Source organism: Gossypium raimondii, chromosome 2 (genome assembly GCF_025698545.1).
Source record: "Gossypium raimondii isolate GPD5lz chromosome 2, ASM2569854v1, whole genome shotgun sequence".
Lineage (NCBI taxonomy): Eukaryota > Viridiplantae > Streptophyta > Magnoliopsida > Malvales > Malvaceae > Gossypium > Gossypium raimondii.
The window spans coordinates 47,156,641-47,174,240 of NC_068566.1; the positions used below are offsets into that span (position 1 = coordinate 47,156,641).

The window sequence follows — 17,600 nt, forward strand, 5'->3', positions numbered from 1 at the left end:
TGTGAAGCTGGATGAGGCGGAAAAGAACCAGAGGAAGACTGAGGATTTGTGCTACACCAGTGAGACATCGCTTGACACGTTGGAGCAGCTGGCACACAAGTAGAAGCATGCAACTGATGACAATTAACTTGGACCGTACCAGCTCCTGCATTCCCAGAGAACGACTCATCAAATCTATGGTAACATGTTTGAACCATGTGGCCTATCTTCCCACACAACTGGCATTGTGGCCTCGAACGTGACCATCCTCGTCCATTTCCCCGAAAACGACCACGAGACCACCTACGGCCCTGTCCTCTATCATTCTGCTTGGAGTCTTGAGAATACCTGGCAGAGTCTGCTGATCATTTACTCGTATCATCGCTATTTCCCTGATGAGTTGCCAAATTTGCTTGACATGGGGTGTCTTTTAACAACTCTAACTGACGTGCTTCATAGTCAAGTAATAATTCACTCAACAGATCAAGAGATAACGGAGTTGCAGTAGCTAGAACTCTAATGGAATCAAATTCAACAGAAAGTCCGGCCAATATAACGCTCACTTGTACCTGTTCAGATATAATGCTCCCAGCCGCAGTCAAATCATCACTGAGTTGCTTGACTTTCGACATATACTCTTTAACAGAAAGATTGGACTTCTTGAGAGAGTATAAAGCATGCCGCATGCTCAAGATTTTTATGTTTGATTTAGCACTGAATTTCCTTTCAATCGCATTCCACAGATCACAACTAGTTTTGGCAGTTGTAAGATGAGCCAAAATATCATCCGTAATAGTAGATAAAAGCCAAGAGGCAAGAAACTTATCTTGCTTTCGATGAACGATGAAATCTTGATTCGCAATTTGCTGACCATCAGGACCATCAATAAACTGGGGAGGAGAGGGAGTGTTACCTAGTACATATCCTTCAAGTCCATACCCTTCCAGAATCAACAAGAGTTGATGTTTCCACAAAAGGTAGTTGTGCGACGCAAGCTTTATTGTATCATGCTTGGAGAAATAGTGCACTTCAGTCGAGCCTTAAGCACCATTACCTTGTGAGTGTTCAGCTTCTCTGGTGTTGGACGAATGACGGGGTGTATCAACTACTGTATCAGTAGCCATGAAGCACCTTTTTTTTTCAGAAAAAACAGCAAGATTCAACTGGCTCTTGATACCATGCTAAACTATCAAGAATATTGAATAAACTGCTTCTGTCATTTCTTTTGCATCTTTCTCATGCAAAGTGCGTATGTATATATACAGTAAGTTAACAGCAGTTACAACTGCCATTACCTAACTAACTGTTAACAACTAACCAACCCTTCTTTATCTCCTAATAGACAGAAGTTTCATCTTCTCCATCCTTCCATGGTCACTTTGAGTTTCAGTATTTCTTGTTAATTGCCAACAATATGCTTTAACTACAGTTAAAAGGATTTAGATTTTTTTTAAATGATGCAGTGTTAAATGACTTTAAGGAAAAATTGCAATATAGATCCTTTGTATTTTATATTTATTTAAAGTATCCCTCCTATTTAAATAGCTGACTTAGTCTAAATTAGTACTTCATGATTTTTAACTATATTTTAATTTAATATGAAATCTAGAATATCATTTTACTCATTTTTAATATTTCATAGCAAAATTAACTACTTCCCTATACTATCATCAAAATTATTATATAATAATATATCACATATATACATATTTCTAAAATAATATGTTAGTATAAAAATATTTAATTAATTTGAGTTACAAAATTGTTGTCTAACAATAGTTTTAAATAATAATTTTAATTTTTTAATTTTTAATTTTTATTTTAATTAAAATGTCTTATTTAAAAATAAGAAAATAGTTATTTTAAAAACAGTTTTTAAATCAAATTATGGAAAAACTTTTTTAAATATATTTAAAACAGTTTTCTTTAGAAATCTAAATATAAATTATTACAGAAATATTTTTGGTAATTATTTTAAATTTAAAAAATAAAATATTTTCTTAAAAATATTTTTAAAATATTTAAAATAAATAAAATTTGAAATAATTTTAAAATTTTATTTATGCAAGAATATTCTTTTTTAAATAGTTGTTTAGAAAAAATCAAATAAAATGAATATTGATTAAAATGTTTTAGGCTCACAATCTTATAAAATATATTAAAATTAAAATTAAGTAAATATTGGTTATAAGAATTTTAATTTTAAATACCATTAAAATTGTTAAAATAACAAAATTTATAAACATTTTAATATACAATTAATTCATATCTTAAAACTAATTTTACATATTGTGTTATTAATTTTATTTTAATTATTAATATTTTTCCCTTAATTTATATTTATTATAGTACAAAATATAAATATTTTACAAATTATACATTTATATTATTATGTTTTTAATTTCTCAACCATAACATTTTTAAAGCTTACAAAATTTTAACGTGAAAATAACCATAGAAATTTAACAAATAATAAAAATAAACTAATTAAAAATTAGATTTAATTAAAAAAGGGACTAAGTTGAAAGAAATCAATAATGAAGCTTTACCAGGAAAAAAAATACTAATAAAGTGTTGATAATCGAATTTAAAAGCCCAAGGAGCTATATCGGAAATAACCCAATTTTATTTTGAACCGGCAACAATAGTAAAACCAAAAAGATAAAACCCTAAACTGTAACAAAAACAAATGGGCCTAAAAGTATTGGGCTCTACTTGGGTTTTAGTTTTTATTGGTTTTAGCTTTGTTTTGTTGACATTCTCTTGTTTATCTTTAAAAGAATTCTTCCCAAATTGTTGGGTATAGATACAAGTTCTTACATTTTTGGTTAGTTGGTAGAGGGTGAAACCAAGAAATTGTTTTAGGGGAGGCAAAAAAATAAATAAAAATTTAAAGAAACAATTTGTAATTTTATTATATTAATTTATGATTTCTTAAATACTAAAGGGACCATATAAATATTTTTTTTTTTATTTTTAAGGTTCAAGACTCCTTTCGCCTCGCCGCTGGTTGGTATAATTATAACTAGAATGAACCCAATTCAAAGTACAAAAAGACTTAAAACCAAAATAACTCTAAACATGGTACACTGATGATAAGACTTAAACTCGAAATAAATCTAGAAAAGTACCCAAACTAAAATTTATGCAAGGTGAAGACTTGAACCACAAGTTAGCCATAAACCATCACCTTATCAGGGATCTATCAGTAAAGTATTGAACTCTTAATAAGAATAATCAAGAATAAGTAACTCTAAATACCAAAATAATCCATAACATGAACATGGACTTCTTAATACTCTTTGAAGTTTTAGACTCTTGATAACAAACCAAAAATTCAAATACAAACCCTCAAACAAAAAACATATGGTCTGTATCGTCAGTTCATCAACATCTGATGGGTGTCGAATCCACCAATATAAACCTACGCCTAACTTGCAAATTAAGCAGTATAAGGAGTAGGGTCAATCCCTCAGAGACTGGGTTTACAGCAAATTGTTCCTCTCTTGACCAGATTTTTGTCAGGGCAGTTGTCGTGCCCAAGAAATTCAGGAGGATAAAATCTGAAACCTGAAATAAATAAATAAAAAGCGTAAAAAGTAAAAGTTGAAGACAGAATAATAAAAACAGTTAAATAAAATATGAAGGAGAATTAATTAAAATAAGCTCAGCCTTAGGCACGGATTTTCCCTCGTCTTTAAACCGATCCTCGAAATTAAATGAACTCTTCTTCTCCAATAAGCTAGTTATAGCTACCAAGGATGCCTCGGACACCAACTCTTCCTTGTGCAAATTAGTTATGGAACGTCCAATAACTAACCCTTACCAATCGAACAACCACGAAACGTTCGTGATTTAGAACTCCGGCAGCTTTGCGTTCTAGAAGAGCCTAGCTCGAACAATGCCCTCAACCGCGTGGGACATTTAAATCCGGTTACTACTTCCTTGACGGAACCAAACAGCAATCTCCACTTGGCACGCCAATGTGTTCACAGAAAACCGATTAGAAACGTTCCTTTCAGAATTCCAACTGTACGTCTAACCACACTAAATCAAACGACGTTTTTTTTACTTAATGTTGATCTGACTTTGTGAGTTGACAAAATCATACTCTTAATCCGGAGAAGTAATAAGTACTGGAACTTTAGGAGTTAAATTGCTCGGGTTCATAACTCACGGGTTTTGACGAGGTTAATTCTGACCTAAAGCTAAAAATGGGTTTAGTTGGCTAATGTTTGGGACATGATGGTATTGGGCATAATTGGATAAGGTAAAAAATGGGTGGAAAGGATGGGTGGCGTAATTAAATATGGAGGCTAGAAATTTAGTATTATATTAAAATGGATGGTTGGCTACTGGAAATGAAAAGGAATTTGAAAAAGGAATTGCAAATGATTTAAGTGGGTGGCTAACTAGGAATTAATAAATTGAAGAAAAAGAAACTATGAACAACAGATGCTACGTGAGAAAAAATGAAGAAAAGATTGAATTCAAAGATGAAAGTTGATTTATGAAGAAATGATTAAAATGAACAAAATAAACCACTATTTATACTAGTGGCTTTGCTAAATTAAGAGCCAACTAGTATAGAAAATCAAGGAAAAATATCACATGATAAAAAATAAATCCCAAAATAATCTTCCACTAAGTCAACAAAAATTTCAGCTAATTATTCTTGGAAAAAATTTGCTTTGGCCCTTCCTTCTTTACTTCTTTCTTCAATCTAGCCCAATTGTTTCCTTTTTCCTTCTATTTAGCCCTAAATTGCAATCCTGCAAAAAATTCAATAAATATGGCAAAATTAGTGGTGCATTCTCATAAATTAACCAATTTAATTACATAAAATATGTAACTTTAGCATTTAATCAAATCCCCCCTACTTAGCTTATGCTAGTCCTCGAGCATTTTGTATGTATCTACAAAAGGAAAAATTTTCTCCAAAACAGGACTTGACGCTCATGGTTTGCACAATTCAACAATTTAATCCTAGCACATTAACATCTCAAATAACCTAGCCTAAGAAGTAAGTAAATATATTTCAGAATTTATTAGAGCTTGATAGACTTACCTTTCATTTTATTATTTTTGTACTTAGGACATTTTCGAATTTTTTGACGCGAGACATGATGACAACCCAAGCACCATGTTCCAGTTACTCAATTCGGACGCCTCTAAGCGGGTTATTTCGCCCTACTCATGATAACTTGTTAGCAGAGTGAGTGCAAAGAAATTGCACAGCCACACGAACCTTTTTACGCGAGATGTGATGACAACCCAAGCACCACATTCCGGTTACTCAGCCCGATGCACAACCCCAATTTTTCACTCTTAACATTCGTATCAGAGGAGTATTTTCTTCTTCTTCTTCTTCTTCTTCTTCTTCTTCTTCTTCTTTTTTTTTTTGCTTTCAAAGATTTGACATATGATAAAAATTTCTTACCCACTGAGTCTAGGTTATTGAAAAGTTTCATGTATAAAGAATTAAATAGCTAAATAAGTCAACCATAAGTGTACCATTAAAAGAAAAATTTTACCTTTTACCGAAAACATGCAAAAATAGCGATGACAGATAAGTAAATTAGAACCAATTTATGTTTCCCTCCTCCCTACTTATTTTACATTGTCCCAATGTAATTCAAATAATAAAAGTAAAGATAAATAGGAGAAAGAGAGAAAAAGAAACCCCCCATGTATTTCAATGTCGTGGAGGGTGGTCTCGTAGGTAGAGTGGGCCTTGGCTGAAATAAAAAGAATTTTGTGGGTTGACATGTGGAATTTAATTTTGTCTTGAAATGTTTTCCTGCAAATATAAAAATGAAAATAAAATAAAATAGTAAAAATAAATAATAATAATAGGAAAATTAAATTTTTTTTTCTAATTTATTAGCTAAGCTATAAACTCAAGAAATAAATTATTAAAAACCAAGATTACGAGATTTGGTAAAACAGTCGTGATAAATGCACCAAGTAAGTTCCCAGGAAAGAGAGGTGAGTCACAATGGACATACTTAAGTACCAAGTCTTTCCTTAGACAGAACTAATCATTGACATGCATTTTCATTTTCCATTTTACCAAAAATTTTATTTGCATAAAGGAAAAGAAAATTTGGGTTGCCTCCCAACAGCGCTTTGTTTAACGTCATTTAGCTCGACGACCTGTGTTATTCAAATTCTTTATCCTTTTGTAATAGATTGCAAGGCGGTTGCATGACCTTCGAGAAGTCTTTTATGAATCGTCTGTAAAATCTGTACACAGTGAAATCATTCATGAAGACTTCAATGATTTTCTCGACATAATCGGAGAATATGCTCACCATGCATCTCTGGAAAGTGGCCGGAGCATTACAGAGTCCAAACGACATTCGTCTATACGCAAACATTCCGGAAGGGCACATGAAAGTTTTTTTGTCTTGATCCTCTGCCTCCCTCAATATTTCGAGGATTTCTTTTTCCTCATTCACTTTCTTATCCTTTGCGAGCCTCTCTAGAAAAGGGGGTGGCATCACGACTGGTTTCTGAATTTTTGATTCCGGTCTGACTTTTAGATCAGAGATCTACTTCCCGTTCCTTGTCTTGCCCATGACTTTTGTCTGGAACAGTTTCCAGAATCTTTGCGCTACAAAGAGATATTGCACTTACATTCTGCCTAGGATTCGGCTCTGTCTGGGAAGGTAATTTACCTTGAGATTCCAAACGATTAACTGCCATCGAGAGTTTACTAACTTGATTAGTTAACTCTTGTATTGATGCGTCTGTCCTCTGTTGATATTTTGCAGCATCGACGGCAAGTCTTTCCACAAGAGCTTCTAGAGATGTGCTTGACTTGGGTTGTTGTTGTGGTGGTTGCAAAGGTCTCGGTTAGTATGATGGATTATATCAGGGATTAGTTCCGTAATTCAAGTTGGGATGATCCTTCCACCCGGGATTGTAAGTGTTGGAGAAAGGATCATAGCGTCTTTGTGGAGGTTCTGAAAAACCTCCGACAGCTTCAACATGTGCCTTTGAATTTTCGTTAAGGATTGGGCACAAATCCGTCGGATGTTCAGATGTAGTACAAATTCCACACAGTTTGGTTCGATTCTTCTTTTCTGAAAGCATTGATTGAACAATATTAGTAAGCTTATCCAATTTATCTTCTAAGAATGAAACGTTTACCCCATTAACCCGTCTTGTGAGTTCTGAATTCGGCCGATACTGTTGAGAATTGGCCGCCATGGTGGATATCAGTTCTCTTGTCCTTTGAGGAGTCATATTGACAAGCGCCCATCCACTAGCAGCGTCAATCATCTTCATTTCCATAGGGAGCAAACCCTCGTAGAAATATTGAAGAAGTGATTGCTCGATCAAACCGTGTTGAAGACAACTTGCACACAGTTTTTTATACCGCTCCCAATAGTCGTAGAGCGATTCACTCTCCATTTGGCGAATTCCCACTATGTCTCTCCTTAGTTCAGCTACTCGCGATGCTGGGAAAAACCTGTCAAGAAAAACACGAGATAAGTCATCCCACGTTGTAATAGAACCAGGGGGTAAGTAAAATAACCATTCTTTTGCTGTATCAACTAAAGAAAAAGAAAAGGCCTGAAGTTAATTTCATCTTTGGTTACTCCCTGTGGTTTCATACTTGAGCAGACCATGTGGAATTCTCTCAAGTGAGTGTGTGGATTTTCATTCTTCAAGCCTCGAAAAGTGGGCAAAAGATGAATTAGGCCTGACTTTAACTTGAACGGGGTTTTTCCGGCTGGATAGTTGATGCATAATGGTGTTTGCTCATTGGGAGCAGCAGCTAGTTGACGAATGGTTCGGTTCGCCATCCTTTTTAGTTCACCGAGGTTGTCTCCTGCTTCTTTTGTTTCAGGAAGTGGTTTGGTCTCAGGTTCAACCACTTCAACTTGTTTTCCACGTTCAATTGCTTCTACACGTTTAAGAACTTTTATCTCTTTACGTCGTGCTCGTGCTGATTTTTCGATCTCTGGATCGTATTCGAGATCTTCGGATGAAGGTCTGGTTATGAAGATAATCTAAATAATTTGTAAGTGTTGCCAGTCCCCGGCAATGGCTCCAAAACTGATGGGTGTCGAATCCACCAATATAAACCTACGCCTAACTTGCAAATTAAGCAGTATAGGGAGTAGGGTTGATCCCTCAGAGACTCGGTTTACTGCAAATTGTTCCTCTCTTGACTAGATTTTTGTCGGGGCAGTTGTCATGCCCAAGAAATTCGGGGGGATAAAATTTGAAACCTGAAATAAATAAATAAAAAGCGTAAAAAGTAAAAGTTGAAGACATAATAATAAAAAGAGTTAAATAAAATATGAAGGAGAATTAATTAAAATAAGCTCAGCCTTAGGCACGGATTTTCCCTCGTCTTTGAACTGATCCTCGAAATTAAATGAACTCCTCTTCTCCAATAAGCTAGTTATAGCTACCAAGGACGCCTCGGACACCAACTCTTCCTTGTACAAATTAGTTATGGAACGTCCAATAACTAACCCTTACCAATCGAACAACCACGAAACGTTCGTGATTTAGAACTCCGGCAGCTTTGCGTTCTAGAAGAGCCTAGCTCAAACCAATGCCCTCAACCGCGTGGGACATTTAAATCCGGTTACTACTTCCCTTGACGGAACCAAACAGCAATCTCCACTTGGCACGCCAATGTGTTCACAGAAAACCGATTAGAAACGCTCTTTTTTGGAATTCCAACTGTACGTCTAACCACACTAAATCAAATGACGTCTTTTTTGACTTAATGTTAATCTGACTTTGTGAGTTGACAAAATCATACTCTTAATCCGGAGAAGTAATAAGTACTGGAACTTTAGGAGTTAAATTGCTCGAGTTCGTAACTCACGGGTTTTGACGAGGTTAATTCCGACCTAAAGCTGAAAATGGGTTTAGTTGGCTAATGTTTGGGACATGGTGGTATTGGGCATAATTGGATAAGGTAAAAAAATGGGTGGAAAGGATGGGTGGCGTAATTAAATATGGAGGCTAGAAATTTAGTATTATATTAAAATGGATGGTTGGCTACTGGAAATGAAAAGAGAATTTGAAAAAGGAATTGCAAATGATTTAAGTGGGTGGCTAACTAGGAATTAATAAATTGAAGAAAAAGAAACTATGAACAACAGATGCTACGTGAGAAAAATAGAGAAAAGATTGAATTCAAATATGAAAGTTGATTTATGAAGAAATGATTAAAATGAACAAAATAAGCCACTATTTATACTAGTGGCTTTGCTAAATTAAGAGCCAACTAGTATAGAAAATCAAGGAAAAATATCCCATGATAAAAAATAAATCCCAAAATAATCTCCCACTAAGTCAACAAAAAATTCATCTAATTATTCTTGGAAAAATTTTGCTTTGGCCCTTCCTTCTTTACTTCTTTCTTCAATCTAGCCCAATTGTTTCCTTTTTCTTCTATTTAGCCCTAAATTGCATTCCTGCAAAAAATTCAATAAATATGGCAAAATTAGTGGTGCATTCTCATAAATTAACCAATTTAATTACATAAAATATGTAACTTTAGCATTTAATCAACATCCCAATAAACCATTAAGATTGTGTTTCAAAGGCAAAAAGATTTTGACCTATTGTCACTCAGTTAAAGTAAAGAAAAGAAGCAATTACTGTAAGACCCAAATTTTGCCCGGGCCTAATTTACAAATAAACAAAATTACAAGCCCAAATCAAACCCAACCTAAACTAAAGCCCAATAACCCAAAATCAGACCTAAACCCAATTAAACACAAAAAACCTAGCCCCACAAGCCCACAACATAAACATTTCAGCAAAAAACCCTAGCCGCATGCCTTGCTGCTACTGCCGCTCCACCTGAGCCACATGCCGCCTAAGGCTCGCCTATCACCGATCATCCACGCGCCTGACACCTGCAAAGAAAATTGAATACAACAAAAAAGGAAGCATGCAGGCAATAATGGTAGAAACAGACAAAAATAAAGGAAATAAACAGTTTCGATCCGGCTATAAAGGCCCAAATCTTACCTTTGTAATTTTTTACGAACATTAAAAATAAAAAACAAAAACAGAAAAACAAAGGTGATTTTTTTAATCCAAGGCTTTCTCCGTCTTCTATTATTATTACTATTATTTTTTTTATTCTTTTATTTCTTTTTAACACTAAATAACAAAAAGAAAAAAAAAGAAGGAAAGGGCTCACCTGAAACATCCCTCGGCCGCGTAGTCGGAGGCCTTCTCTCCGTCGCCGAATCGGCCCTAAGAGGTGGGGAGAGGGGTCCTTTCTTTCTTTCGTTTTTTTTTTTTGTTTTATAATGTTGTTTGGTTTTCAATCGGGTCCCTCACCCTCTGGCGCGCCGAAAAGCTGACACCTGTCTAGGGATGGGTTTATTCACCCATTTGGTCCTTGACCCTTGCGCTCTTTTTTTATTTTAATCCTCATAATTAAATTTATTACGAATTTTTACCCTAAATTTCATACCTTGTTACAGTTTAATCCCTACATGCCCAATTTTAATCCTTTATTTTTTTCTTCGTATACTTCTCATTTTTAGCAAATTTTATATTTTTATCTTTTTTTACATATTATTTTAATAAACTGCTTTTATACTATTTCCTTTAAATGGCCATTTTTATTTTTATTTTGAACCCATTTTATGTATTATTTAGTTAAAATTGTCTTATTATTTTAAAATTGTTTTTATATACCTTTTAAACGCAACTTATTTATTTCAAAATGTTTTATTTGTTTTTCTTTTCAAAGAATTTTCTTTTTAATATTACTTATTTTATACTTCTATATATATATATATATATATATATATATATATATCCTCCTTTTAAAATTTTGTATATTATTAACTTTAAATTTCTCGTTTTGTATTATCTATTTTAAACTCATCACTATCATTTTAAAATTGTTTTTTTACATTTTATTTGATTTTAATTTGCTTTATACGTTTTTAAAATTATTGTTTAATTCATTGGTCATTATTTATCAATGCTTGTATTTGAATGATGAATGTTGCAAGATTATTGTCATTGCATGTACTTTAATTCGTTTATTCACTTTCATATCATTGGCATTCACTTGCATAATATTGTATTCGTGTATTATTGTCCTGTGCGCGCTACTATATTTTATTTCATGTCATTTCATCGTGGATGTTTCAACGTTTTTGTTCGATATAATCCAGTTCGTTTTACTCCCAAATAAAACAAATGTATATCGTTCAAGTATTGTACCCGCTATTATTAAAAAAAAAAGGTTTTAAGACAAGGCAATATTTTGTGTTTGAAAATTCGAGAAAACGTGCCCTAACGTGCTGGATTTCGATTTTTCGTTCGACCAAATAGCCAAATATCCTCTTAAAATTTCAAAAATATGAGTTTTGGAAACCATAAGGTAATCTTGGTTTCGAGGGTTTAAAGTATTGTATCCTAACGTGCTGGATGTGACAAAGTTTTCAATCTTCGACACTAAGACTCTAATTAATCAACTAGGTACCAATTTTGGACATTACGAGGGTGCTAATCTTTCCTCGTACATAACCGACTCCCGAACCTGTCTTTCTGAATTTCACAAACCAAAAGCATTGTTTTAATAAATCCAAACCGTTTATTAAAAACAACGGTTTTACAAGATAACCCGATCACACCTTATAAAAAAAGATTGGTGGCAACTCCCATGTTCGTTTTTGTTTTCAAAATCAAAGTCGATCCCCGTTTTTCAAAAAAATGGTTTCGACAATTACATAACCCGTGCCCTCTTCTGAATCCTGTCCACCTTCAATTTTTTTTCGTTTAAATCAAATTCGTCCTTCTCGATCTCTTCTTTCAATCTCTTCTCCTCTGCTTGATCCTCCAATATTTCACGAGCCTTTGCCAACTTATTCATGATGTTTTGCACCTTTGCCTCTATATCTGTGATGCCTTTTATCTCAAGCATCTCTGGGATACTTTCTATTTTATGATCAACTTCAGCTAGTGAGGTCAAAATGGTGCTCTGAATATCTGCAGGACTAAATAAGAAACTTGTTATCAGTATGAGGGTGCTTTTGAAATATTTCAGTGAGCACATTATGTTGTGTTCATAAAAGTTGTACCCTGGGACAGCAGACGTCTTCTCTTGTGACAGTTTCATATTGGCTTGGTTTGCACTGCCATCACTGCTGCCTTCACCCAAAGCATGGAATATCTCGTTGTCTACAAAACATAAAGGTAATCAATACAAGTAAAAAGGCTAAGGTTTTATAAAACCATCAAGTTTGTTATACTGACAGTTTAAGTATATCCAGAACAAATTGTCCAAATCACAGGAAGGACTTGTATGATTTGGCACGGAAATGAAAAAATTATCTTCAATATAGCTCAAAGAAAAATTAAATTCATTAAATAGTAGCTTGCAGACATTACTTGGGAACAAATCATCCCTCCAACTTCCCAAGTTCTGAAAATATTCAAAGAGAAAATAAATTCATTAAATAGTAGCTTGCAAACATTACTTCGGAACAAATCATCCGTCCAACTTCCCGAGTTGTCAAGATCAAATTCTCCAAGGCTAGAGAACGGACTCAACAAAGCACCCATAGGATTAGAAGATTCAGGATTCAAATTTGGTGGAAGAACCTATAAGCAAAAGAGAATCAGAAATTGGTCCAAAAATAAGCAGATAAAATTAAAAACTTCGCAACATGATAACACAACAAATAAGGAGAAAAGTAACAGCATTACGCATAGAATTAGAAACTGACAGCTTTCCTAGTCAGGATTTCTTTTTTGTGTGTGTTTCTACCTGATATTTCTTGTTTTGGTTTGGTATCTTACCATATATGTGGGATCAGTCAGACAGTCCTGAATAAAAATTTGAAGTTTAAGTGTTCATGTCTTACGGTATAATATTAAAGTTTTGAATTCAAATTGGTACATAAACTTGAATGCACAGTAGCAGGATAGCATTCTCTCTACAACTACATGTAACCAAGAGAATTAATGAAGAAATTAAACAAAAATGAATGGTGATGTATAGTTTGCAAAAGATAAAATAGACAGCTCATTAAAGGAATGACAAGTTCTACATACATGGCAGCAGGAATAAGTGAAAAAAGCTAAAAACTTAATTGGTCGATGAGTATTGTTATAACTGAATATTAAACTTCATCTTTGCATCATTCATTAAAATGATAGACAACAAGTTAGTGGACAATACATGCTTGCATTTTCAGGTCATAATTTGATCTGTGAAACTCAAAATTCAATCCTTACCATCTTTTGGTCGCTTTTTTGCATTTCCAATGTTAATTTCTTTAGTCTTTCTCCCACATATGCTAGGGTAAGATTCACTTCCTCAGCTTGTGTCTCTTCATCAATCATCTACATTCGCAATATATAAAGATGAGTAGCAAAGTGAAACAGAGAACAGAACAATAGAGGCAGACAAGTTATACTAAATGTTCACCTCTTTAAGATTGTTCTAACAAATTACTAAGACAGAAATGTCATTGCAACCTTAATAAGTCTACTCCTTATTTAACCCGATGATAAACTATTTAGCAGGACTCATGTTTGCTACAATTACAATTTTTTTTTTCTACAAAAGGGTTTTCATGATAAATGTAAAATCTAATACTCCATTGATTAAAAGAGGACATCCTAACACTCCTTTTGCTATATATAATCCCTGCATGTAAACTTCAAATCATACAGTAGACTTATAATTCCTACCTGTAAGTGTTCATTGTGATGGGTATATTATATTTTAAAAAAATTATTCCGAATTTGAGAATTTTAGTTACCTTCAGCATTTGGTTCTACTCTTGTTCTAGTAAATAAAGAAAAGAATAACAAATGAAAAAAACCTATATGTCGGTAGATAAAATTCGTAAATTAGTGATATTTAGAAAGTATCTACACAAACCATAAATTATCACATTCAAAGTCCAAGTTGGATCTCAAAGTTCTGACCTTTGAGCCATTAAAGTGGAGTGTTAATTGTTCATCTTCTGTTTGCACGAAATGTCCTTGAATAGAACCTATAGGGTCCACAATTTCACGCATCTTTGCACAACAAGACTCGGACATTTTACTTAGCATTCCCGAGACCATGCCAAAAGTCTTTGCCTCCGTCATTGATTGCGCCTTTTGGTCACAAATGTCACTTGCCTAGATATGCAAAATATAAAGTTAATAATGATTGATCTAAAGCAAAAAAACATAAAGAGAGAACGGAAACAGAGTTACAAAGCAATCGGTATTGCCTGTGCAAGCTCCACGTTAAGTGATTGTAGCTCCTTTATCAAGGATACAACTGCTTTATCTGAAAATATAAAGAAAACAAACAAGAAATAATAAAATATTAATGTAGATGATTAATCAACACGTAATATCTCTTCAAAGATCATACCTGATCTATTAATCTCATTTGTACAGTCTTGGTTTGGAACTGAATATTCTGATTAGTTCAATACCGATTCAATCAATTGGAATGCCTCTTTCACTTTCGTATTTTGACTGATACTCTCCTTCATCATCTTTTTCAACATTTCCAATACAAATTGCGGGTCTTTGAGTCGCTTAATTGCCTCTACTGCTTTCGTTGCTTTTAACTTCCATGAGGTCTAAATAATAAATTTAAGAAAGATACGTATTAAGAATTTGCCTAAAACATGTGGTCTGCATAACAAAATTTCATAGAGTTGAAAAGAAAACATTACCGTAGTTGAAAGACTCTCATCACCCAATATTATACGTGACAGCTTTACCACTTCAGTCCAGCAACTCTGCATATAGAGTTGGAAACAACTCAACAGTTAAAAGAAAATAAAGAACTAAGTACTCTTCGTTCTCAGCTGAATTTTTTTACAGCTTTAGAAACGATTCAACCTCTTGCAAGGCAAATTTGCTCATCATCTCTTCCAGCTGCGTACGGCCCTCTTGCATTTTCGCTTTTTTCTTCTTCCAACTCCGCTGCATAATAAATTTAGAAGGGAATGTTACTTAAAAAATCATCAAAAACGAATTGTAATAATAAATTTAAATTTATTGAAAAGAATTTTAAAAAAAAATAAAACTATAAAGCAGAGAGAAAACTTTACTATATTTGAAATACTATCACCCAGTATCATATTAAACACCTTGTACGCTTCATCCCAGCATTCCTGCATTTGGAGGAGAAAAAAAATTGCACATGGTGGATAAAAAAAAGGTAAAGTGTTAAGTAGTCAATTATGAGAAAAGAGGAAGCCTTTTCAAAAAAAAAACCTTTATTATCCCACGATGATTAAAACTTCTTTGACATTTTCGTTGTTCACTGCCATTACCCTCCATGTATTCCTTCAAGCTAAAATATGGGAACTGCACTTTGCAGACAAAAAAAAGAAGAAAAAGATAATAAGATCTAAATTGGAAACCGGATGTTCAATTTGAAACTATAGCAAATCTACAACAAACTACATAAATCCTAATAAATTTAAAGTTAAATTTCAAAGAAGAAGAATATCCTCCTCACTTCTTTTCCATTAAAGCAAAGAGAACAAGAGCAAAGGGAGATTTGATTCCTTACCTTTTCAGAGAGAGAACTTTTTCTTGTTGCACCCTTCCCCAATTCTGTTAACATATTAAGTCGCTTTATAGATGAAATTAAGCTATTTTTCTTTTTCTTTTTCTTTTTTTCCTTTCTCGCCATTAATATTAAAGCTTCGCGGAACTGCAGTTTTCTTCTTGCAAAGTGTAGAAGTCAAAGCACTTGAAATATATCTTATGGCATATGTTATATTATGTAATTTATTATGAAAACAAATCTATAGTAATATATATTATAATACAAACATTAAAAATTATTAAGATGTTTATATTTTTTTCATTTATGAAAAATTACATGAATCTATTAAATTAAAAATAATGTAAATATTTAAAAAATTAGTTAACCATTTATAAATATTAATGACTTTAGTAAAATTTATCATTATATTTCAAGTCCGTAACTTAAACAAGTATAAAATGTGTTAATACTATACTTAAGTCTGGACTAACTTAACTCCTATATCTCTAAATGCAAATAAGTTATTCCTTATTCTCATTTTGATATTGAAAAGATTTTTATTTATTAAAAATTATGTAATATATTAGATTATGGCATACCTACAATGTGAATAAAAAATTATATAATATATATTTATTAAATATTCAGTAAAAAACAAATAAAACTTTGATTAGAATAGTAAAATTAAATGTTTAAAAATAAATTAAGCGTCAAATAAAATAGTAAAGGATTATTCAAATAATGACTTACGTCCAAATATCATGTATGATTTTTATTTATTTATAAAATACAAAAAAAATAAAAATAATCTGATATTTTTTGTCATTTTCGATTGAATTAATATCGAGTTGACTCATAACACCAATTCAATTAAGGGTTTAAATAAAACTATAAATAATTGTATCAAATTAAATTTTATAGAATCACAGTTTTCATATATTTTATCTCAATTTATTTGAATTAATTACAAATTGTTTTATTTGTAAGTTCATAAATTTGTGTAATATTTTAGTTATTTTTGTTTGAATTATGTTATATATATATGTTTATCTCCATTTGTTTTATATAAACCTATCATAATTATATAATTTTAAATTTAGATTTATTTACTTAAAATATTAGAAACATTATTATTTAATATAATAATAAAATTATTTTTGTAAACTAATTCTTTAAGAAATCTAGTGTTTAATAAATTATGGGTGAGTGAGTTTGTTTGTTTTTTATTATACAAAGTCTACTTCTCATTATTTTTCTACGCTCTTAAATCAAAAGAAAAAATATATTTAACTACGCTTGAATTTATATTTTATTAATTAATGTAGTAATAGTAGTTAAAACTCAGTGTTTTTTTAAGTTTAATACTTGTAATAATAGGTTTTGGTGATAATAATTAATATAAATGTGAATTCTAACTTTAAAAATATTAATTAAATAATTAATTTACATAAAATAAATGGTTAAAATGAAATAAATTTATGCTCGTATTAAAGTTCAACTTAGTTGAATCGCGCATGTTGCGCGAATAATTGAAACTGTGGCCAGCAATATGATATGGTTTGCTCACTTGCTGTGCCACTGTGGACTTCATTGTCTTTATTCAGTATTGAATGCATCATATATGATGTGATTGTAAAACAACTACAAAACTTGTTTGAGGTGAATATTCCATATTCCATTTCGAGTTAATCGAATTTTGAATATTATTTTATTATTTTATTTTTATTTGAAATTTTTTGGAGTTAAATTGGGTGAGATAGAATTCAAATCGAATCGAATCGAACATATTTATTTAAGTTAAAATAGAAAAATGACTTTGATAGGGATTTTAATTTGAGGGGTTTGAATGAACTAATGAAGAAGAAGAACGAAGAATTTAATTTAAAGATTTTTGAAGGAGAAGAATGGATTTGAGGGTTTAATTTAAGGATTTTTGAAGACAAAGCATGAATTTAGTGGTTTGAATGAATGGATGATTTTACTTGGGGGAAAATGGGGCAGACGGGCTTTGTTTGGGAAAATGGAGTAAAAGGGTTTGGGTTGATATAATATAAATTTAAAGTTTAAAATAATATAAATTAATAGTCGGTTTATTTGA

General features: G+C 32.2%; 1 protein-coding gene across 4 annotated transcripts; it reads right to left on the reverse strand.

Annotated features, from left to right (window-relative positions):
- Window positions 1-11,519: 11,519 nt before the first annotated feature.
- LOC105789273 (uncharacterized) lies at window positions 11,520-15,714 on the reverse strand. Of its 4 annotated transcripts, none has more exons than XM_052627712.1 (12): window positions 15,524-15,712; window positions 15,223-15,315; window positions 15,057-15,119; window positions 14,845-14,928; window positions 14,676-14,741; window positions 14,366-14,579; window positions 14,220-14,278; window positions 13,927-14,124; window positions 13,228-13,335; window positions 12,468-12,591; window positions 12,069-12,168; window positions 11,520-11,984 (listed from the first exon to the last, which is right to left on the reverse strand). In XM_052627712.1, exons 8-12 carry the CDS (start codon window positions 14,089-14,091, stop codon window positions 11,714-11,716), a joined length of 768 nt encoding a protein of 255 aa, XP_052483672.1. In that variant the 5' UTR covers window positions 14,092-14,124; window positions 14,220-14,278; window positions 14,366-14,579; window positions 14,676-14,741; window positions 14,845-14,928; window positions 15,057-15,119; window positions 15,223-15,315; window positions 15,524-15,712; the 3' UTR covers window positions 11,520-11,713. The 4 variants fall into 4 exon arrangements, with proteins under 4 accessions (XP_052483672.1, XP_052483673.1, XP_052483674.1 ...); XM_052627713.1 differs by having other exon boundaries at window positions 14,203-14,278; XM_052627714.1 differs by having other exon boundaries at window positions 13,927-14,278; window positions 15,223-15,320.
- Between the last annotated feature and the right edge of the window lie 1,886 nt (window positions 15,715-17,600).